General features: G+C 40.6%; 1 protein-coding gene across 8 annotated transcripts in view; it reads left to right on the plus strand.

Annotated features, from left to right (window-relative positions):
* Window positions 1-23,992, plus strand: part of LOC102155960 (zinc finger protein 577-like) — a 40,727-nt gene that overhangs the window by 2,552 nt on the left and 14,183 nt on the right. For 2 of the 8 annotated variants that reach the window (XM_038527954.1, XM_038527949.1), the window contains 4 exons: window positions 3,560-3,655; window positions 6,691-6,889; window positions 7,891-8,017; window positions 8,286-8,381. In XM_038527954.1, the coding sequence (XP_038383882.1) occupies window positions 6,875-6,889; window positions 7,891-8,017; window positions 8,286-8,381 (238 nt within the window). In that variant the 5' untranslated portion in view covers window positions 3,560-3,655; window positions 6,691-6,874. Of the gene's footprint in view, window positions 1-507; window positions 776-3,559; window positions 3,656-6,690; window positions 6,890-7,890; window positions 8,018-8,285; window positions 8,382-15,436; window positions 18,667-23,992 lie in introns of those variants that run through there. The other 6 variants (XM_038527953.1, XM_038527948.1, XM_038527950.1 and 3 more) reach the window with 5 other exon arrangements.

Here is a 23,992-nt window from a genome sequence, read left to right on the forward strand (position 1 = left end):
TCTAGAAATAAAAAGATGTCTTAGATTTGCTTCAAAATAATCCATTGGTGAAGGGAGATGAGTGGTGGTGTAGAAAATAAAAATTAGGTTTGAGTTGATAATTATTGAAGGTATATAATAGATATGAGGAGTTTGATTATACTTTGATTTCTTTCTTTTCTTTCCTTCTTCCTTTCCTTTCCTTTCCACTCCACTCCACTCCACTCCACTCCACTCCACTCCACTCCGGGGCAGAGGCAGAAGAAGGAAAGAGAATCTCAAGCAGGCCCCACTCAGCAAGGAGCCTGATATGGGGCTCAATCCCATGACTCTAGGATCATGACCTGAGCTGAAATCAAGAGTCTCATCTTAACCCACTGAGCCGTCCTGGTACCCCTCCTCTTTGTACATGGGGTTTAATTACACTGTTTCTTCTTCTTCGGCTTGAACTTTTTTCATAATAAAATTTTAAAAATTTGCTTCTATATTTATAAGTAAAACTGATCCTTACTTTTTATTTTTTTAAAGGTTTTATTCATGAAAGACAGAGGAAGCAGAGACACAGGCAGAGGAAGAAGCAGGGTCCCCACAGGGAGCCCGATGTGGGACTCGACCCCCAGACCCCGGGATCACACCCTGAGCCAAAGACAGATGCTCAACCACTGAGCCACCTAGGCATTCCAATCCTTACTTGTCTTTAAGAGTATTTTTCAAGTATAACCTAAAAAAATGAAAAAATGGACTATTGTACCCTAGGAGCTCCACCTTATTCTAATCTCCTTCCTTCTCCCCAGAGGTAATTATTATCTGAAGACATCATATTAAATTTTCCTGGCTGTCAACTTTATACAAATGGAGGGGTGCCTAGATGGCTCAGTCAGTTGGGCATCTGACTTCGGCTCAGGTCATGATCCCACGGTCCTGGGATCCAACCCTGCATCCGGCTCCCTGCTCAGCTGAGCCTGCTTCTCTCTATCCCTCTGCTGCTCCCTTGGCTCTCTCTTTGTCTCTCAAATAAATAAATAAAATCTTAAAAAGAACTTTATGCAAATAGAATCATAGGGTACATGTCCTTTTGTATCTGGCTTCTTTTGCTTAGTATTTTGTTGTGAAATTCATCTAAGTTTTCCATATAGCAGTAGTTCATTTTCTTTTCATTGCTGTATGGTATTCTTTGGTGTGATTATACCCCAATTTTATTTATTTATTTATTTGTTTGTTTGTTTATTTATTTATTTATAAGATTTTTATGTATTTATTCATGAGAGACACAGAGAGAGAGAGAGAGAGGCAGAGACACAGGCAGAGGGAGAAGCAGGCTCCATGCAGGGAGCCTGACATGGGACTCAATCCAGGGTCTCCAGGATCAGGCCTCTGGCTGAAGGCGGTGCTGAACTGCTGAGCCACCTGGGCTTCCCTACTTAGTAGAATTTCTGAAGTGTAGGGTATGATAGATACAAGGAGAAATGACAAATGGCCAGTCACAACAGGAGGTTCTTAGCACACTTCACTCAGTAACAAAGAACAAGGAGACAGAAAGCTAGAAGGCTATAGTTTAACAGTGGTCAGCAAGGTTTCTGTAAAGAGCAGTGAGAAAGTAAATACTTTAGGCTTTGCAGGCCAGATAGTCCTGCACCTGCTGAACTCTGCCATTATAAGATGAAAGTAGCCTAGAGACTGCATACAAATGGGTATGGTTGTGTTCCAGGAAAACATTATTTACAAAAACATGTCAGCAGCCCACTATACCACCAACTCCTGAGCAATTAGAAGAACATGATTAACAAACTTGACCAGTGTAAAACACTCCACTCAACAATTTTTCTCAAATGCACATAGAACAACTATAAAAACTTAGTATATGATGGGTCATGAATCCAGTCTAAACAAATTTCAAAGTATTGAAATCACACAGAATATTTTCTCTGACTACAGTGGAATTAAGCTCATAAAGCAATATCAAGCTGAAAACTAGAAAATCTCCATTTTTTTGGTAAGCATACCATACAAGTCTAAATAATCCATATTCAAAAAATATTACAGTGGAAATGTTTTGAATTGCATTTTAATAATCCTTAATGTCAACTTCTGATGAATGCAACTAAAGCATTCAAGGGAGGGAATTTAGACATGTATTAGAAGTGCATATATCAGAAGGGCGCCTGATAGGTGGCTCAGTCAGTATACACACACACACACACACACACACACACACACACACATGAATATTATTCAGCCATAAGAAAGAAGGAAACCTTGCCATTTGCAACAGTATGGATGGACCTTGAGGGCATTATGCTAATTGAAATAAATCAGAGGAAGATAAATATTGTATTATCTCATTTATATATAGGGAATCTTAAAAAAAAATGAAACAAAACCAAAAGACCAAGTTTATAGATACAGTGAACAGATTGGTGGGTGCTAGAGGTTGGGGCATGGGGGTAGGTGAAATGAGTCAAGGGAATCAAAAGACCTAAATTTCCATTTATAGAATAAATACGTCATAGGGATGTAATGTACAGAATGGTGGCTATAGTTAATAATACTATATTGCATATTTTTTTTATTTTTTTTTATATTTTATTTATTCATGAAAGACACAGAGAGAGGCAGAGACATAGGCAGGGGTAGAAGCGGCCTCCCCAGGGTGCTGGGATCATGCCCACCCCAAGCCAGAGGTAGACACTCAACTGCTGAGCCACCAAGTGTCCCTGTACTGCATATTTGAAAGTTGCTAGGAGAATAGATCTTAAAACTCTTCATCACCAGATAAAAGTTTTTATAACCGTATGGTGATAGTTATTAACCATATTTATTATGGTGATTATTTCATAATATATACAGATATTGAATTTGTTATGTTGTACACCTGAAACTGATACATTTCAATTATACCAAAAATAATAATGCTGATGGTATTTAATATATGTAAAGGAAGGTTATAATTTTTCAACCACTGACTAAACTTTTTTTATTTTAGTACATCAACACACAATGTTATATTAGTGATTTGAGGAGTTTATACATTACTGTGTTCATCATGACTAACTCTTATTTTTTACTATTGTCCATTTCAATTACTTGAGTTTGCTGGGTCTACAGTAATATTGTGCAAATGTTGATAATTTATTGCCTTTTCTTTCATATTGATGATTGCTATTTGATTCTTTTCTCTAATGACATGGTAAGATCAGTGATGAATGAGAATGGTAGTAATTAAATCTTTCCATGCTTCATAGAAATGCTTCCAGCATCTCATTGGCTCTCAATTGAGCATGTAAAGTGTTACATTTTTGCTTTGGTTATGTTTTGCTTCAGATGTTTTTCCTCTTATCTTTTGGAAAGAAAGTGTGACATCCAACTAATGTGTCAACTACAAGTCCCAACTCCATTCGTTCCTCTTCATCCCTAGAAGTAAACTAACTTGAAATTTTACATTATAATGATTTTTGGACTTTAAGTATCTATCTTCAAACAATATCTATTCTGTGTGCATTTAAGAAATTTATGCAAATGGTGTTATACTTGAGGTATCCTTTTACAAGAACTTCATAGGATTTTATTCTTGTTTTATCAGCAGGCTGTTCCTCCCCGCCCCCAACATTATTGACATCACATGTATGGGGGTCCTCCCCATACCAGCCAATTCTCCAACTCCCTGGACACCAACTAGGTATCCTAAAATTCTTTTTTTTTTTTTAAGATTTTATTTATTCGTTCATGATAGACTTAGAGAGAGAGGCAGAGACACAGGCAGAGGGAGAAGCAGGCTCCATGCCAGGAGCCTGACGCGGGACTCAATCCTGGGACTCTAGGACCGCGCCCTGGGCCAAAGGCAGGTGCCAAACCGCTGAGCCACCCAGGGATCCCCCTAAAATTATTTTTTTATATATAGATTTTATTTATTTATTCATGAGAGACACCAAGAGAGAGGCTGAGACATAGAGGAAGAAGCAGTCTCCCCACAAGGAGCCCAACGTGGGACTCGATCCTGGACCCCAGGATCATGCCCTGAATCGAAGCCGATCCTCAACCGCTGAGTCACCCAGGCACCCCTGAGTTTTCTAAAATTCAACTCGGTTTTGATGCTAACTACCAGCAGTTAATGCAGATCCCACAGGTTAAGGACTTTGTTTCACAACACTGACCACACTTCAGATGCCAGTCACAATTCTCAGGTTGCCATTTGTACTTCTGACCAGCTGGCTATAAATCGGGTTTCAGGGGCACCTCAGTGTCTCAGTCAGTTGGGCATCTGACTCTTGCTTTTGGTTCAGGTCATGATCTCAGGGTTGTGATCCTGGGGTTGGGCTCTGCATTCAGCTGGAAGTCTGCTTGAGACTGTCTCTCTCTCTCCCTCCTCCTTTGCCTTCTCCCTACTCACACACGTGCAGACTCTTTCTGTCTGTCTCAAATAAATAAATAAATCTTTAAAATAAATAAATCAGGGATTTCTCCACCCCCCCAAGTTTAATAATTTACTAGAACAGTGCACAGAACTCAGGAAGATACTTTATTTTCTATCACCAAATTATTGTAAGAGATAAAAATGAATAGCCAGTTGAAGAGGGTGAGATCCAGAAGGATCCTGAGTACAGGAGCTTCTGTCCCTGTGGAGTAGGGGTAGGGGTACACACACCCCTGGCACCTCAAAGTGTTTACCAACTCAGAAGCTCTCCAAACTGTGTACTTTAGGAGATTTTGTGAATTATGTAGGCCACTAGTGATTAAACTCAATCTCCAGCTCCCTCCACTTCCCAGAGGTTCCAGGGGTGAGGCTGAAAGTTCTAACCCACTAATTATGCCTTGGTCTTTCTGGGGACCTCCTCCTATCCTGAAGCTATCTGGGGATCCCCAGTCACTGATAAGCTCATTGGCATATAAAAGCTACTCTTGTCACTCCACAGATTCCAAGGATTTTAGGAGCTGTGTGCCAGAAACCTGGGACATAAACCAAATATCTATTTCCCATTGTACCATAATAAGCCTAAGGAAGTAGCCACTCCATTCCTAGGCTATTATAGGTTTGTAACAAAAGGAATACTGAATTTTATGAGCTGTTTTTTCAATATCAATTTAGGCTTTCCTCCTCTAACCTATTAATTTATTTTATTAGCTACTTTTAGCTGCCAACCTGACATCCATGCCCCTTTGGTTAAGAAAATCTCTTGTTTAGGCAGCCATCCATTTGGGAACTTGACCTTAACCACAGTTCTGTAGGAAATGTAGAGTAGTCCTACCAATCAGGGTAGTTCCATTGCCATTTTCAGTTTCATTGCAGTGTTCTAGGCATGAACATTTGGTGTAATTCTAATCTGTTAAGTGTGAAGGAAAGTCTGTCAAGGGCTTCTGAGAAATGGTTGAGTCCTTGATCTCCAGTCCTAGAGATCTCAGTTGTAAACTCATTCATGTCTAACCCCCTCTTCCTACCTCTCTCCTGCCCGTATGGAGTTCTGCACTTGAGCTGTATACCGTCCTTTGTAGGCCAGCACTCAGACTGGATGAAAGGCCAAGACTGGGATAAAGCATTGTCAGGATTAGACATGGAAGTGGGTAGTTATCCTTGTTCACCAAGTTTACCAGTCCACCAGAGGATGGGTCAGAGATCAGCTGTCTTGGTGTAGAGGATTCAGGAGAGCTAGAGAATCTTTGAGAATAATTTGCTGCCTTGCAGGGTGAAACAAAATTCAAATTGACTTCATGGTGTTTGTGTCCTCAGAGTGTGAGTTTCTAGCATGGGTCCAGGGCTTGGCCATTGGAGATACTGATTTCTGATCTGCTGCTGCTGAGGCAAGGATGGGTCTCTCTTTGCATTCCGGCTTGTGTGGAAGGAGCTGGCTGGATGTGCGTAGCAAATATTACAAGAACTGGTTCCAGAGGTTCTATTCTTGCAACTTTGGCCATATGGCCACTCCACTGTATAATGTGCTACAGAATGAAGTTCTTAAAATGCACAAGAAAAGAAAATTGTATTTTGAGACTGTTGGAAAAGGGATATGTCATCATGAAGATGGGCAGATGTGGATTCAGATTCTCAGTTGCTACTTGGGGATTTTTTTTTTTAAGATTTTATTTATTTATTCATGAGAGTCACAGAGAGAGAGAGAGAGGCAGAGACATAGGCAGAGGGAGAGGCAGGCACTAAACCGCTGAACCACCACCTAACATCCCCTTAGGGAAGAAGTTATGTGGACAACACACTTCACCTGATTAAGCCTCAGCTTACTTGTATATAAAATGGAGATAATGCGTACCTTATAGAGTAGTATTGAGGATTTGTATAGATCTTGGTTTTCACATGGGATAATTGCTCCAGTGCAATTAACAAAAATTTTAGGAATGTATGGGCACAGGTGGTTTTAAGGCAGTTTCCAGGACCACCACTTGTATATATTATCTTTCCTAAAATTGATGTGTGTGAGAACTTGGCAATGGACAAGATCGTAAGCTGGGTTTTTCCCCTCCATCTCTTTCATATCCATTCTAGTCCAACATTTTTTCTAGTTTCCCACCCCCAAAAAAGGCATTCCTCTTGCCTATTCCTTATCTACCTATGGAGCACATCCCCATGATATAAAAGCTTCCCTGGTGTTAAAGATGCAGAGGAAATGTTAGGGCCTTTTGTTAGAGTGAGTCAGCATGGCAAGGGAAAGCTGTGAGTCTTGGGTGCATGTAGTCTTACAGTTGAATTTGCTCTTGAATCTACAGGTTCTAGGATACGGGAACAAGACATTATCAGTACTGGAAGAAGGAGAAGGTCCCAGGCTTAGGAGATCATCATTTCTGGCAGCAGCCTGACCTGAGATATCTGACCATAACCTCCAGGCAGGCCCAGAGCAGACAGAAGACAGAGCATATCCTGGATTGCTAGCCCTTTCTTTAGAACAGGAAAATGACCAATTCCCAGGTAAGGTTTATTTTACCTATTTTGTCCTTTGTTTCCCAGTGGATTTGTGGAAGCTTCTAAAACACAGTCTGATAAAATGAGACACCATAGTTGATAAAAATCAGCATCTGTTGGAAAATAAGTTTAGGTGATAATCTTAAAATCTGGGTAGGTTAGGAAGGAAAATATATAGGACATAGGGTTCATACAAAGCTCTTAAGGATGGAACCAAGGTAAATGACTGTGTAAGACTTTGTGGGCTGCCTTAGCTTTGAATTTGTGTCTCCTTTCTTGGCACCTGTAATAACGAGAAAAACATGAAAAGCTATGTGATGTGTAGTATCTATGAGGAGAAAGCAAATCAGTTCTTCAGGGAAAGTAATTTTGTTGCTCTTAGTACTTAAGAAATTTCTTTTCCTCGCTCTTCACCAAAATTTTGTGGTAGACAGTGTCCTCAGTATCAGTCATGTAATAAAGACACAGGATGTTTCCTTTGGCTTTTTCTCATTGTGTTCCTCAGAGTAAGCTAAGGGGGTAAATGCCAAAGCAGAACTCGATTGGATAAATTCTTCAAAAGCTGTGCACCTGGATGATACAACCTTCTAGCAGTCCACACTTTACCCAGGAATAAAGCCTGAATTAATTAATTAATTAATTAATTATTATTTAATAGAATGAATGGGTGCTTGATCTGTGAGTGGTCCTCCATGAAGGAGAATTTTGCCATTTGGCAGAAGACAGCTGAAAATTCCATTCTTTAATAACAGCTTGGAGTACAGATAGTAGCCATGCTCCCTTTATACCTTCTTAATTACAGGTTAAATTTCTGTTTTTTGTAAGCTACCCAGTGTGTGGTATTTTGTTATAGCAATCTGAGTGGACTAAGATACATGGGGTATGTGGTACGTGAAATACCCACAGTGTGCATAATGTATCATGGGAAAATGACCAGAATGTGTTCCTGTTCCTCTCTTCCACATCATCTGTTCTACCTTAGCTTGCATTGACATTTGTTGTTACAGGCATCATTATCATTTGAGGATGTGGCTGTGAGCTTCTCCTGGGAGGAGTGGCAGTTACTGACTCTGTCTCAGAAGGACCTGTACTGGGACGTGATGTTGGAGAACTACAATAACCTGGTATCCCTGGGTGAGGACAGCATCACAATCAGTTGCCTTTTCTTTCTCATTCAATAAAATCTGTAGTATTCCTGAAATATCTCCTGGTTTGGACTAAACATTGTAGGGTATAGACTCTTACTCTCCTCTTTGGCCCTAGAGTGTAGATGTTCTCCCTTCCCTGGGAAAGGATTTTACTTTACTGAAGTACAAATGATGTACAACCTCTCTCCAGTTTTCATAGATTCCTCAGGCTTAAGTACTTGGTGCCAAGTTGTCCATGATTTCCCATTTTACAGGTTATCAAGCCAGCAAACAAGATTCACTCTTTCGGTTGGAGCAAGGAGGACTGCCATGGACAGTAGAGGGAGTAGCTCATAGTCAAACCTGTCCAGGTGAGTGAGTGAAAATCAGGAAAATGGGGAGAAAGGACACTAAAATTCCAGTTGATCAGTGAAAGGTTAACACTCTGGAAGTAGTTTGTGGGGAAATTTTTTTTTTTTTTTTTTTATACCAGTTGGTGACACAGATATCTGATCAACTCCTTTCTGTATCTCTCTTCTTTTTAGGGCTGTTCTTTGCCTGCTGTGAAAGGATGAGGTCTTTCTTTTTTTCTCATTTCTAGATCTGATTACAGCCTTTCATCTAGGATCCAGATTTCTTACCTGGTTCCCTCCTGCCCAGCTTGTGTGTGTCTTCTCCCCTTCTTTTTCTGCAGAGTTCCCACTACCTGTTCTTTGACGATTTGCTTCTGTACAGACGGCTTTGCACTTGGCACAGTTCTCATCTTCTCCACATCCCTGCCCCTTTCAAAAGGGCTGAAATCCCTCCCTGACACCCCACCTCACCTGAAGGCATTTGAAAATTACACGTACCTTTACTCTTAGGGCACCTCTGTCTACTTATTCAGTCTCTGCTTCCCCAACTTCCTGGTCCTGGGTTTGTTTTTTGTTTTTGTTTTAATCTTCTGCTTGATTCTCATATTAAGAGTTTCATTCATTCTCTAGGCCTAAACTCTTCTTTCTCTGCTGGAGAGTACCAAAGTGACCTCTTCTACTGAAGTCTAATCTGCATGTAATCCCCAGTATGTTGCCAGCCCCCAGGGCAGCCGCCCTTTGATGTCTTCCTTCCTGTATGCAAAAGCAGAGTCCTCCTTCCTCTCCCATAATGATTTCACCATAATAGAATGTACTCATATATATTTGAAGAGTTAAGCTGTCTGTAGTCTGACAGTTATTTCCAAATTGACACCTCCCCTTCTGTAGTCTGATCTGATCTCTAATTCTATATTTTGTCTGCACCGAGAATAATTTTCCCGAGAAGTCCTTTCCCCCTCAGCTTTAGTGTTGTAACCTGAGATCATTTTTCCTCTTAGTGAATCCTTTTACTCCAAGTGCATTTTACTTAGGTTCTGCTGTGCTGCAGTACATGTTGGTGCTTGGTCACCTGTGACTTCCCTTGAATTTTCTGTACTATTTCTGATGGTCTCTGCTATTTCTGTTAAATTTTGTTGTTTTGGAAAGGCCCTTGGAAATTGTACACTCTCAGTTCCCACCTGTGATCTGTGAGTAGGCTGTGATCATTTGGTCTTGCGTTGCAGCAGTTGCTACACACATTGACTGTGTTAATTTAGTCCCTTTTAATGCTGTATGGCTGTATTCCTCTGTGGGCATGGGGCATTAAAGAAGGGGAACTGGAACTTGATGAGAAAACAGGAGGAACAAGAACTGGTTAAAAAAACAAGAGGTCCACATATATTTAGAGGTTGAGAAGATAAGAACCCAGCTGGGTAGAGTGAGAAGTATTGGGCTATGGTAGGAGGAGGGTCAGAAAATGTCCTGAAAACAAGTGACAAACTCATTCCAAAGAGGAGGAAGTGGGTAATATAATGTCCAATAAGCTGGAGGACTGGCACCTGTGCATTTGATTGTGTTGGATTTTTCTGGCTAGATACTGGCTTCTTTCACCTTGAGCTCTTTTTATCTCCACAAAGTCCAGTGCACACTTGGAACTCCCTCTTTTCTGATTTCTCTGTACTTTGTGTCTATACTGCATTGACTCAGTAATGATCACATGTTATTTTATTGTTTTACTGGTTGGTATGAGGCTTCTTTTTTCCATATAGAGAAAAGGTCTCTATCTTACTCTTTCTTGCTGTGTATAGACTACATAATCACTCACTGACAGCATCACTTGCATCTGTTCATTACATCTTGAAAGTAGGCCTTATTTTCTTTCTTTCTTTCTTTCTTTCTTTCTTTCTTTCTTTCTTTCTTTCTAGTTTTTCGTTCGTGGGTGGTCGGGGGGGTTCGTGCTGAGTTTAGTGGATGTAGGGTCGGTTCGGCGGGAGGGCTGGAGAGGAAGGTCGAGGGGGGGGTTTTGGGGCAGCGTTGGCGGTCGTGCTTTCGGTTTCGGGAGTTTTCGGGCGTATTCTTTCTTCTATGCCTTCCTAATTCCTTTCCTTCGTATGTTATTCTCTTATTTTCTTTTCTTTTCTTTTCTGTGTCTTTTCTTTCTTTCTTCTTTTCTTTTCTTTTCTTTTTTTTCTTTTCTTTTCTTTCTTTTCTTTTCTTTCTTTCTTTCTTTCTTTCGTGTTTAAATCAGAGATATGTGTATAAACTACGTGGGAACTTTTTCAGACCACAGGCTTCATCTTGAGATTTGGCTTCTGCTCTACTCAATATGGACAGTGCCCTGAGCATATGAGATTGGAAAGACTGTGCTTTGATCCCTGTAGTTGAAGAACGACCACTCTAATACACCCTGAAAGATTTGAGTCTAATGAAGGATGGAAGTCCCTTCCAAATGTCAAAGTCTTAGGTTGAAGTATGTGCCTAAAATCCTAAAATTTTAGGCATTTGATTATGAGGCATAGACAGGGACTGTTTTTGCAAAATTAGAGAAATTGATTTGGTAAACACTTTGGTAAAGTGTTACAGAAAGAATAAAATACTTTTTAGAAGATTGATAAAATAGGGATCCCTGGGTGGCGCAGCAGTTTGGCGCCTGCCTTTGGCCCGGGGCACGATCCTGGAGACCTGGGATCGAATCCCACATCGGGTTCCCGGTGCATGGAGCCTGCTTCTCCCTCTGCCTGTGTCTCTGCCTCTCTCTCTCTGTGTGTGTGTGACTATCATAAATAAATAAAAATTAAAAAAAAAAGAAGATTGATAAAATAATTTCTTCAAGAAAGATAGCTGAGTTTCAAATAAAAATGATATGAGTCAGTAAAAAGTTTTTGGAGATGGAAATGAGGAAGGTAATGTAGGAGATTCTTAACAGATTGGCCTCTAGGAGACTATATGAAAGGAAATGGCTGATTATTGTGGATTTTATGTTAATAATTGGCATAGAGGGTGAGTTTAGTTCTATTTTATCTTTTGTGCTATTTTTAGACAGCCTTGCTTGATAGCTTGCTTGAGTCTTTTTTTTTTTTTTAATTTTTATTTATTTATGATAGTCACAGAGAGAGAGAGAGGCAGAGACACAGCAGAGGGAGAAGCAGGCTCCATGCACCGGGAGCCCGACGTGGGATTCGATCCTGGGTCTCCAGGATCGCGCCCTGGGCCAAAGGCAGGCGCCAAACCGCTGCGCCACCCAGGGATCCCTGTTTGAGTCTTGATAGCTGGATAGTAGCATCGAAACATGGCAAGTTTGAGCTTGGAGTTCTAGGATAAATGGAAGATAAGGGAGGTCAATGTTTTGTTCTTGATTGGGGATTCTCTTAATTGGTTGGTGTCAGAGATGATGTAGGAACAGAGAGATTAAGGAAGAATGTGGCATCAGTTGAAAGAAGAAATTTTGGGAATGAGTATATCAAATGGCAAATAATGAATATGGTTTATATGAATATAGATGGCCTATACCTGTGCTATCCAGTGTGTTGGCCACTGGCCCCATGTGGCTACATAAATTTAATTAACATTAAGTAAAATTACAAATTCAGTTCTGCCATTACTCTAGTCACTCACATTCAGGTACTCAATAGTCAGTGTGGCTAGTGGGTACCATATTAGAAAACATAGATATAGAACATTCCCATTATTGCAGAAAATTTTATTGAACAGCACAGTACACAGTTATAGTGTGATTAAACTGATTGGAGAAGGTGATGTTTCCATCAGTCAATAAACTGTTCTCTAGGACAAGGGCAAATGGCTTAAGGACTTTTTTTTTTAATAGAGAAAATGTGCACACATGCAGGTGGTAGGGTTGGGGCAAGAGGGAGAGGAAGAGAGAAAGAGAATCTTAAGCAGGATCCACACTCAGCATGGAGCTAGACATGGGGCTCGAGCTCATGACCCTGAGATCATGACCTGAGTGAAATCAAGAGTTGGATGCTTAACTGACTGAGCTACCCAGGTGACCCTAAAGACCTATTTTTAAATTCTAGATGGACATATATGTGTCTGGATATATTGGACTGGATGAGGTTGCATCATTTCTACAAAGAAAATTCAAGTATTGACTACAGTATTACTCTAAATAGGTGATTGGTGTTTTATATAAATTTAGTTTTGATGTGCAGGTGGAATGTGAAGGAAAGACTAAGTAACAAGATGATTGTTGAATATTTTACCTCAATGATCTTGGGATGAAATTCTGTAGGTCCTACATTCTGATTTTCCAGTTCTAGCCCTTTGTTATGAAAACCCACATTGTTTATATGTTTGATCAACATTTTTTTGATGTTTGGGGGAATCCCTTGGTGGCTCAGTGTTTTGGCACTTGCCTTTGGCCCATGGCATGATCCTGGAGCCCTGGGATCGAGTTCTGTATCGGCCTCCCTTCATGGAGCCTACTTCTCCCTCTGCCTGTGTCTCTGCCTCAATCTCTCTGTGTTTCTCATGAATAAATAAATAAAATCTTTAAAAAAAAACACACTTTTTTTGACGTCTCTGGATAGGATTTTCATATTCTCTTTGCATATCCCTCTCCCAAAACTCTTAAGACGTGGAATCCATGAAATTCTTATCCTGGGCTTTCCTCTTTCTCTGTCCATCCTTCCTATATTATCTCATCTGGTTCTGTGTAGTCCAGATATTTAAGTACTATTTATATACTCATGACTTAAAATTGTTATCTGAAGGGGTGCCTGGATGGCTCAGTTGGTTAAGTGGCTGACTTTTTTTTTTTTTTTTTTAATTTTTATTTATTTATGATAGTCACAGAAAGAGAGAGAGAGAGAGGCAGAGACACAGGCAGAGGGAGAAGCAGGCTCCATGCACTGGGAGCCCGACGTGGGATTCGATCCCGGGTCTCCAGGATCGTGCCCTGGGCCAAAGGCAGGCGCCAAACCACTGCGCCACCCAGGGATCCCAAGTGGCTGACTTTTAATCTCAGCTCAGGTCTTGATATCAGGGCTGTGAGTTCAAGCCTTGCATTGGGCTCCACGCATGGAGCCCCACTTAAATGTTATCTGAAGTCTGGAACTTTCTCCACACTCATAGATCTAACCAGGTACTTCATATTTGTTCTTGAACGTATATATATATATATTTTTTAATTTTTTATTTATTTATGATAGTCACAGAGAGAGAGGGAGAGAGGCAGAGACACAGGCAGAGGGAGAAGCAGGCTCCATGCACTGGGAGCCCGATGTGGGATTCGATCCTGGGTCTCCAGGATCACGCCCTGGGCCAAAGGCAGGCGCCAAACCGCTGCGCCACCCAGGGATCCCTTGAACGTATATATTATATAAAACCTAATGTGTCCCTCAAAATGAAGCATTTGATTCCCCACAAATGCCAAACCTGTCTCCCTAATGTTCCTCGTCGTATTAAATGGCACCAGCATTTATAGAGATGTGTAAGCCACATATCAAGAAGTTATTCTTGATGATTCTTTCTTCCTTTGGCATCCATTCTTACACTGAGCCTTATCTTTTTGTCCTGTCATTGTCTTTCCCTTCTCTATACTGTCATTGTCCTTGTCTGTTTCTCTATCTCCATGATGGTCATTCATGCTAATGCTGTTACTTCTTGCCTGAACTCTGCTGTGGCCTCTTGTGTATTCTCTCAACAACTTCATCTCTCCAGTTCATTCTTCATACAACAGATATGTGATTATTGGTATTTGGAAAATATTGTATTCCTGCCAAAAGACATTCAGTCGCCTATGGCCATTGCTCTTAGCTAAAATCTAATTTCTAACAAAGTCTTCCTCTATCATCTATATGTTCTCAATTCTTCCTCCCTTTTTTTTTTTTTTAATTTGGAAGTATTTTTTTTTTTATTTTTTTAATTTATTTATGATAAAAACAGAGAGAGAGAGAGAGGCAGAGACATAGGCAGAGGGAGAAGCAGGCTCCATGCACCGGGAGCCTGATGCGGGATTCGATCCCGGGTCTCCAGAATCGCGCCCTGGGCCAAAGGCAGGCGCCAAACCGCTGCGCCACCCAGGGATCCCTCTTCCTCCCTTTTGAAACTTATCTATTTCCCCTTCACTCAAGCTCAAGACAATGCAGGTACATCAGCCTCTCTTATGTTTCTTGATCATGCCTAAGTTTTTCTGCCTTTCGGTTTTTGCATTGGCTGTTCCTTCTTAGGATGTTCTTCATCAAGTTATTTGCATAACATTTGCTCATTCTTATCTTATGATGTCACCTTAACTTTCCTTGTCTCGTGGATAGCTTTTTTTTTTTTTTAAAGATTGTATTCATTTATTCATGAGAGACATACACAGAGAGAGAGAAAGGCAGAGACACAGGCAGAGGGAGAAGCAGGCTCCATGTTGGGAGCCCGATGAGGGACTCGATTCTAGGACTCCAGGATCACACCCTGAGCCGAAGACAGGTGCTAAACTGCTGAGCCACCCAGAGATCCCCGTGGATAACTATTTTAACTAAGATTAACCTACCACTGCTCTGTCACCTTCAATATACATACCATTTTGCACATTCTGTAATTTTTTTCTTTGGTTACTTGTTGATCTGCTCTTTCCCCCCTCAATCTTGCTCTCTCTCTTGTTACTAGAATGACAGCTCCAGAGAGAGAGATTATATAAGGTACCTTAGTGTCATTGATTTATTCTGATTTTGATATTCTAATATTATTCTAATGCTTAAATATCATATTGTAGTATATTCCCAAATACCAGCACATTCAGTGTTTGTTGGATGAATGGATCCATCCCCTCTATCTTCTTTTGTTCTGTTCCAATCACAGTGTGGTTCTATTTTTACTTCTGTCACCATTTTGCAAGGTCCTATTTGGAAAGAATCCCAACTTATATTTATTCATTCTAGGCTGTTTCTGAAGTAGTCTGTTTTTCCTTTTGCTGTTTTATAATACTGTCTTTTTTGCACAGAGCACAGGGTATATTTCTCTTAGACTGGGATCTTACAGAGAGCTAGCCCAAACCATGGCTTTTTTTTTTTTTTTTTTTTTTTTTTTTTTTTTTACATTTTTCCCCCTAAAATTATGGATGTTTTCATTCTTCTTTTTCCTAGAAGAAATATGGGAGATTGACCATATGCAGTGGCACCCAGAAAACCAAAACAGGAGTAAAACTTTGGAAAGATGTCAGCAAAGTTATGCACTTGGAAATAATTTCGATTTATGCAAAAGTCTTGTTCCTTTAATACAAAGACACAATAAGTTTGGCTCATGTTATAAAAGTTTGAAATCACACTTAGGTTTTGTTACCCAGAATAGAAGATATGCAGGAGAGAATTCTGATAAGTTTGGTAGATGTGGGAAATCATCAGTCTCCATCCAGCAGGATACAACCATTACTAGAATTAAATGCCATGGATGCATTAAACCCAGTAGCTCTAAATCAAAGCTCAATGAACATCAAAAAACTTATACAGAAGAGAAACCACATGAATGCAGTGAGTGCGGAAAAGGCTTCTCCAAGAAGGCACAGCTCATTAGGCATCAGAGAACTGAAAGAGGAGAGAAGCCTCACAGATGCAGTGAATGTGGGAAAACATTCATGAGGAAGATTCAGCTCACTGAACACCAGAGAACTCACACTGGAGAGAAACCCCATGAATGTAATGAATGTGGAAAAGCCTTCTCCAGAAAGTCACAGCTTATGGTACATCAGAGAACTCATACAGGAGAGAAACCCTATGGATGCAGTGAGTGTGGCAAAGCATTCAGCCGAAAGTGCCGTCTCAATAGACATCAGCGATCTCACACTGGGGAGAAACTCTATGGATGTAGCGTGTGTGGGAAAGCCTTTTCCCAGAAGGCATACCTCATTGCACATCAGAGACTTCACACAGGAGAGAAGCCTTATGAATGCAGTGAATGTGGAAGAACTTTCTTTTTTAAGTCAGATCTGACCAAGCATCAGAGAATTCATACGGGAGAGAAACCTTATGAATGCAGTGAGTGCAAAAAAGCTTTCAGGAGCAAGTCAAAGCTCATTCAGCATCAGCGGACTCATACTGGAGAGAGACCATATGTGTGCAGTGAATGTGGCAAAGCCTTTGCCCACATGTCAGTCCTCATTAAACACAAGAAAACTCATACAAGAGAGAAAGCTATAAATTCACTGAAGGTGGAGAAACCTTCCTCAGGGAGTCACAGCTCTTTATACATCAGTGAACTTGCACAGGAACAAAACCAGATGAACACAGTGCCTGTGGAAATACCTTCCTTGGGAACTCAGCCCTTGTTAAACCTCCATGAGTTCCTTGGGGATAGAAATGTAATGTTTGTGGAACAGCCTTTTCAAAGAAATCAGGCCTCAGTAGATAGTCAGGAATTTGCACAGGGAATAAGTCTTGCAAATGCAGTGAATGTGACACCTTCTGTAATAAATTATGTCTTTTATGTTACAGATATTGTGTAGGAAAGAAAATCTCTGATACCATAACTTATCTGATAATAGAAAAGCCTTTAGCAAGAATATTCCACACATTATATGTCAGAGCTCATTTTGGATAGACAATGGCTGTACTGATGGTAGAGGATAAGTCTGTGAGAATTCAGACTTATTAAATATCTACGAAATCCCACTGGGCAGAAATGCAGCTATTGTAGGGAAGCCTTTTCCTGGAGGTAATAACTCCATTGGCATCAAAGAATTCCTACAGGACCAGAATATTAGGAAAGAATGTGATAATGTTTTCAATGATAAGTTCTACCTCATCACATCACAGAAGTGTAGAAAGACACCTCTAGAGACACCGAATATGGACAACATTTTTAGTAAAATGTGGAAGAACTTACAGGAAGGAGAAAACCCCTGAACACAATAAAAGATGGAAATTCTAAGTTGGGAATTCTATTGCCAAACTAATATGTCACAATTTTATACCTTGGGAATCTGGGACTTTTCTAATAAATGAAATCTTGGGACTAGGAATTGCATCCTGTAGCAAAAATGTATGAATATGATGAATGTGATAAGAGGCTGCTGTAACAACCATAAATTTGGTGGTTTAAAACAACTCACATGTATTACAGCTCTGGGGGTCTGAAGTCTGGACTAAATACATCCCACTGGACTAAATACAAGGCATCCCACTGGACTAAATACAAGGTGTTGGCAGGGCTATATTTAATTTTGGACGCTCTAGGAGAACCCGTTTTTCTTTGCCCTTCCATCTGCTAGAAGCTGCCTAAATTTGTGGCTTGCAGACCCCTTCCACCTTCAAAGTCAGCAATAGCTGATCAGTTCTTCCATCACTCTGGCACTGATGTCTACCTCTTTCTTACATTTACAGACCTGTATGACTACATTGGGCCCACCCAGATAATCAGGATAACCTTCTTATCTTAAAATCACTCTGCCTACTACCTTAATTCCCCCTTGCCTTATACTGTGACATATTCACAGGTCCTGGAGATTAGGGTGTGGACATTTTTTTTGGGGGGGGGGTATTATCTGCCAACTGCAGATCATTCTCTGGCATCCAATTATTTGTGTCCATACCACATGCAAAATATATTCACTCTCTCCTAGCATCTCAATCCCATCCAAGTCCAAAATCTCATCTAAATCTAAGAGCTCAGGGACACCTGGGTGGCTCAGCAGTTGAGCGCCTCCCTTCGGCCCAGGGCGTGATCCTGGAGTCCCGGGATTGAGTCCCACATGGGGCTCCTGTGTGGAGCCTGCTTCTTTCTCTGCCTGTGTGTCTCTGCCCCTCTCTCTGTGTCTCTCATGAATAAATAAAATCTTTTTTAAAAATATAAAAAATCTAAGAGCTCAAAAGCTCTAAATCAAGCATTGGGTGAGGCTCTGCATATAATTTGTCCTGAGGCACAATTCCTCTGTGAGCATGTGAAACTCTAGAAACAAGTCAGATGGCCCTAGAATACCTAATTGCATCTTTTACTTTAAATGACCTTTGCAGTGTAGTGGAACATAGTTATAGGTTCTGGGGATTAGGACATGAACATCTTTGGGAGATCATTCTATCTACTACAAAAACATTAGATTTCAGAGAATTCATACTATAGTAAATTCCTACCTAGCCATTAAATTTATGGAAGTGTGCACAAGGAGTAACTTTTTTTCTACAATCAGGGAATCTTAACACTTGTGTCATTATATGTGACCAGCAAGGAATACTTTTGAAATATGTAAATCAAATGATCAGCACTGTAAAATAACTTATAAATGCCCTAAAGGAACATGAGATTTATGTGCTGTAAATGCTGCCAAATGTATTTGTATCTATTCTGAAATTGTATAAATTAACATCCTATTCTGAGTATAGAATGCATATTCCATAATGTGCCTAAGTACCAGAATTCTTCACAGCCAATTCCAACAATTTTTTTAACAAATGCTTATGTACTCTTATTAATAACAAAAAAATACGAGTGGGCTGTTTTCAGACATTGGGCAATAGGGAGATCGGGATAGCTATCTCAAGAGAAAAGAAACAAATGAAGAGAGCCTTATGACTACCTCCAGCCTGGAGAGAGTTTCCATTCAGCATAGGAGGGAGAATCTAATCAGATTCTGGCAGTCTCTGAATTGAGAGTTTAGAGTTTGGAGAATTTAAGGTGGCTCAAATTTATGGGGTAGGTTACAGAGAGGAGCTGCACCCAGATGTAGCACATTCCCCACATGATTTGAAGTTGTGATCACACATATGTGAGGAAGCTCCCTCGGCTGGAGAAAGAACTACTGGAAAGGAACAGGCAGAGCCATCCTTGGAACTTGCACAGGTTGGAAGTAATTTGTGTTTCCACCCATTGGAATGGAACCCCCTCCCTGCCCCAGCCCAACATTTGGAAAATCACAATGGAACTTCATAAAAATAGTGCCTCAGTGGGTCACTCAAATTGGCTCTAGACTAACGGCTGCTCTGAACCAGACAAAGCATAAATGCAAACCACTACAAAACCAAACTGTTTCCAAGTAAATTAATTGCTTCCCAGACCTATACCCAGTAGTATTTAAAGAAAAGAAAGCAATCCATCAAGAAAATCAACAATGTCAAAATCACAATGTCTGGCATCTACTCAAAACCTAACCAGGTCTGCAACATGAAGAAAAGTCAGTAGAATCCCAGAATTGGCATAGGTGACAGAAAATGATGTTAAAAACAGCTATTACAAATATTCTGTATGCTCAAGAAAGTTGTATCAAGTAGATGATAAAAATTATAATTTACTGTGGGGTTTCTCTCCACATGAGCAAAGGAGTAGGTGAGGCCCAGTCTAGTTACTGGTTCCACCAATCCCAGGTTGTTCAGCCTCCCAAAAAGAGGTCAGAAGGAGGTAATTTCCATCAGTGAGGACCCAGGCCCAACTCAAGTTGGAGTGTAGTTTGGTTTCTGTCTTGGCCCTCTGGTTTTTCTGAGAACTGAGGCATGTGTGCCACACCACAGGTTTCTGAGAATTACAGTTTGGGATACATTGTTTTTCTAGTGAGTGGCTGGTCCTTGGCTGTTTGGTTGCTACAGGGGTTCTGGGACATGCAGTTCATCTGCTTTTGTCTATTTTTCTTCACATGAGAATTCTGCTTGAGTTCAAGTGGCTGGTGAAGAGAGTGCCTGTCAGAACCCTATCAAAGACATCCATGGTTTCTCTATGTAGCATGTGAGCATGTGAGGGAATTGGTTGTCCGTGGGTCGAATCCAAGCTTATCCTGTGGCTCAGTGTGGACAAGGGCAGGTCTTGGTAGGTTTGTCCTGCTGTGTGCCTGGACAGGCTTTAGAGAGCAACTTTGTTTTATGGGAGACATTTGTCCCCATTCCTCCTGCTCTAGGGGACTAGATGGACCCCGTCTTGGAGCTAGGGAGAGGAATTTGATTGTGGGTCCTACTGAACCTGACTGCCTCTTATCCCATCACTTCCCCTCTTGGTTCTCAGAAAAAACTGTGGGTATCTGTGTGCTCTAAGGGGTGTCTTGTCCTGACCTCCCCTCACCAGTTCTGTCACCACGAGCAGAAAATTTCTTGAACAATGTCTGCCATGCAGTGCCTTGAGGACTAAGCAAGCAACTTTCCAATAGTATTGTTATAAACAGGGAGGTGATTTAGGCAGAAAGAAATTTGATTTACATACTTTAGAACCTACAACAGTCTGTACAGATTTACAGATTCCACCTACTTGGTCTTGATTTCCAGTCTAGAACTTGGCTCTCTAGAATTTAGAACCTGCCAGACCTTAAGAAGTCCAGAATCAGGTATCCCATAGTTGCCTGGTGCTGTACAAGGGAGCAGTAGCTCCTGGTTTGGCTTTCTCTGTGTTTTGTGTTTTAGGAGTAAAGGTAGAAGATTAGAAGTTCCTAGTTGGTGTGTGAGCTGATTAGTTGGCTCTCTGAGGGCTCCTTTTTCTAACTCCAGCTTTGTGCATTTAAGAATTCATCCTGGGGGGATCCCTGGGTGGCCAGTGGTTTGGCGCCTGCCTTTGGCCCAGGGCACGATCCTGGAGACCCAGGATCGAATCCCACGTCGGGCTCCCGGTGCATGGAGCCTGCTTCTCCCTCTGCCTGTGTCTCTGCCTCTCTCTCTCTCTCTGTGTGACTATCATAAATAAATAAAAATTAAAAAAAAAAAAAGAAGAATTCATCCTGGGATCCCTGGGTGGCGCAGCGGTTTGACGCCTGCCTTTGGCCCAGGACGCGATCCTGGAGACCCGGGATCGAGTCCCACATCGGGCTCCCGGTGCATGGAGCCTGCTTCTCCCTCTGCCTGTGTCTCTGCCTCTCTCTCTCTCTCTGTGACTATCATAAATAAATAAAAAATAAAAAAAAAATAAAAAAAAATAAAAAATAAAATTTTCTTGAAAAAAAAAAAAGAAAAAAAAAAAAAAGAATTCATCCTTTATGGGGCACCTGATTGGCTCAGTCAGTTGAGTATCCAGCTCTTGATTTTGGCTCAGATCATGATCACAGGATTGTGAGATTGAGCTCCGACTCAGGCTCCACACTGAGCATTAAGCCTGCTTGGGATTCTCCCTCTTCCTCTGCCCACCCCACCCCATGCACTCACATGCTCTCTCTCTTAAAAAATAAGAAGAAAGACAAAGAAGAGTTCTTCCTTCATGAAAAGAGGGATGTTGAGTAATTGTTGAAACTAAAAGCTTTTCATTGAAATATCTCCTTTATCCTCGATCAGAGCTATTTTGTCAGATGTTCAGAACCAGAAAAGACAGTAGACTAAAAAATGATAGCCATTTCCTAAGAACAGAAGAAAATTACTAAGGCCCTGGTGGGTTTTTGTTTCTGTGTTTTGCCCTTCATTGTCATGGGTTTACAGAGGCTTATAAAAATAATTATCATGGGATCCCTGGGTGGCGCAGCGGTTTAGCGCCTGCCTTTGGCCCAGGGCGCGATCCTGGAGACTCGGGATCGAGTCCCACGTCGGGCTCCCGGTGCATGGAGCCTGCTTCTCCCTCTGCCTGTCTCTGACTCTCTCTCTCTCTCCCTCTCTCTCTCTCTCTATCATAAATAAATAAATAAAAATAAAAATAATTATCAAATGGAAACACACATTTCTAAATTAAGAATTTAGGAAAAATAAGTCATAAAAGCAACATCAAGACAAAGGTAGAATAATGAAATGTAGATCATTGAGTTTGCCTAAATGAATACAGGTGAATAGATACATAATGTATGACGTATTTAAGTTTAATTATAAATAGTTTATAATGTTTACAGTATCAGTAATATGTTAGTTTTCTCTTGGCGCCAAAACAAATTCTCAGGAACTTTTAGCAACTTAATGCAAATTTATTATTCCACATTCTTTACGTCAGAAATCTGGATTGGCTTGGCTAATTTCTCTGCCTGGATATATATATTTTTAAGATTTTAAAAATTTGACAGGATAAGCAGAGGGAACTACAGGGAGAGGGAGAGGAAGAAGCAGCCTCCCCACCAAGCAAGGAACCTGATTCAGAGCTTAATCCCAGGACCCTGGGATCATGACCTGTGCTGAAGGCAGATGCTTAACCAACTGAGCCACCCAGGCACCCCTGCCCTGGATTTCATAAGACTAAAATCTAAGATGTGAGTCCACAGAGTTTTTACTGGAAGGCTCTGGGAAGAAACTGCTTTCAAGCTTACCCACGTTGTTGGTAGACTTCATTCCCTTGTGACCAGCCCCCTCTTTCCTCACTTTCTATCAGCTGCAGGTTGATCTTTATTTCTGGAGGCTGTCTATATTCCTTCTGGTGCTTTACATGCGGTCCTCTTCCAGCAATCAGTTGCATTCCTCTTATGCTTCTGGTCTCTCCAACCTCCTTCCTGATACATCTTCCTCTTCTATTTCTAGTGCTTTTGTGATTACATTGTGCCCATCCTGATAGTCCAAGTTAATCTTCCTATTTACAGTCAGCTGAGAAGTAGCCTTGATTAAATCTCCAAACATAATATCTAGATTGAACAACTAAGGGGCAGGCATCTTTAGAATTCTACCTAATGCAAATAATGGATGAAACACTGAAAGTTACGTGATATGTATTGTTCATAAGGAGAAATTAGACCAGCTCCCTAGAGGAAATAATTATTTCCTGGAACTTAAGTTTTTTTTTTTTTTAAAGATTTATTTATTTATGTATTTATTCATGAGAGACACAGACAGAGAGACGCAGAGACATAGGCAGAGGGGGAAGCAGGTGCCTCGCAGGGAGCCTGATCTGGGACTTGATTCTGGATCCCGGGATCACTACCTGAGCCCAAGGCAGGCACCCAACTGCTGAGCCACCCAGGCATCCCCTGGAACTTAAGTCTTGAAATCAGGTAATTAACTTTTCCAACTGTGTTCTTCTACTTCAATATTATTTTGGCTTTTTTGCATCCTTTGTTTATCCATATAAATGTGAAAATTAGCTTGTTTTTTTTTTGTTTGTTTGTTTTAAAAATGTCTTCTGGGGATCCCTGGGTGGCGCAGCGGTTTAGTGCCTGCCTTTGGCCCAGGGCGCGATCCTGGAGACCTGGGATCGAATCCCATGTCGTGTTCCTGGTGCATGGAGCCTGCTTCTGCCTCTCTCTCTCTCTCTCTCTATCTCTCTCTCTGTGACTATCATAAATAAATTTTTAAAAATTTTAAAAAAATAAAAAAATAAAAATGCCTTCTGTAACTTTGGTAGTAGTGATTATATTAAATCTATGTTGGTAAAAAATACAATTAATGGTTGAGCCTTTTCATCCATGAACGTGATGCAGTTTTTCTTTTGTTTGGATATTCTTTTATTCAGTAATGTTTTGTGTTTTTCATCATAGCAATTTTGTACATCTTTTATTTGATTTATTCTTGGGTATTAAGGGCTTATTTTGCTATTTTTACTAATACAATTTTAATTTTATTTTTCAATTGTTTGCTAGTACAGAAATATAACTGATTTTTTAAAATATTTTGACCTTTTGTCTTCTGAATTTGGTAAATTCATCCATAAGTCTTAGTAGTTTTCTGTAGGCTTTCTTGGGTTTTCTTTATACATGATCCTGTTGTCTGCAAATAGCAACAATATTTTTTTCTGATCTTTAAGCCTATTATTTTTCTTGTTTTTTCTTTCTTTCTTGCACTGTGAGATCCTCTAATATGATGGAGAGTGTGGGAGTAGACAGTTGTCTCATTCTTAGTCTT

The sequence above is a fragment of the Canis lupus genome, chromosome 1, assembly GCF_011100685.1.
Source record: "Canis lupus familiaris isolate Mischka breed German Shepherd chromosome 1, alternate assembly UU_Cfam_GSD_1.0, whole genome shotgun sequence".
In the NCBI taxonomy this organism is placed as follows: domain Eukaryota; kingdom Metazoa; phylum Chordata; class Mammalia; order Carnivora; family Canidae; genus Canis; species Canis lupus.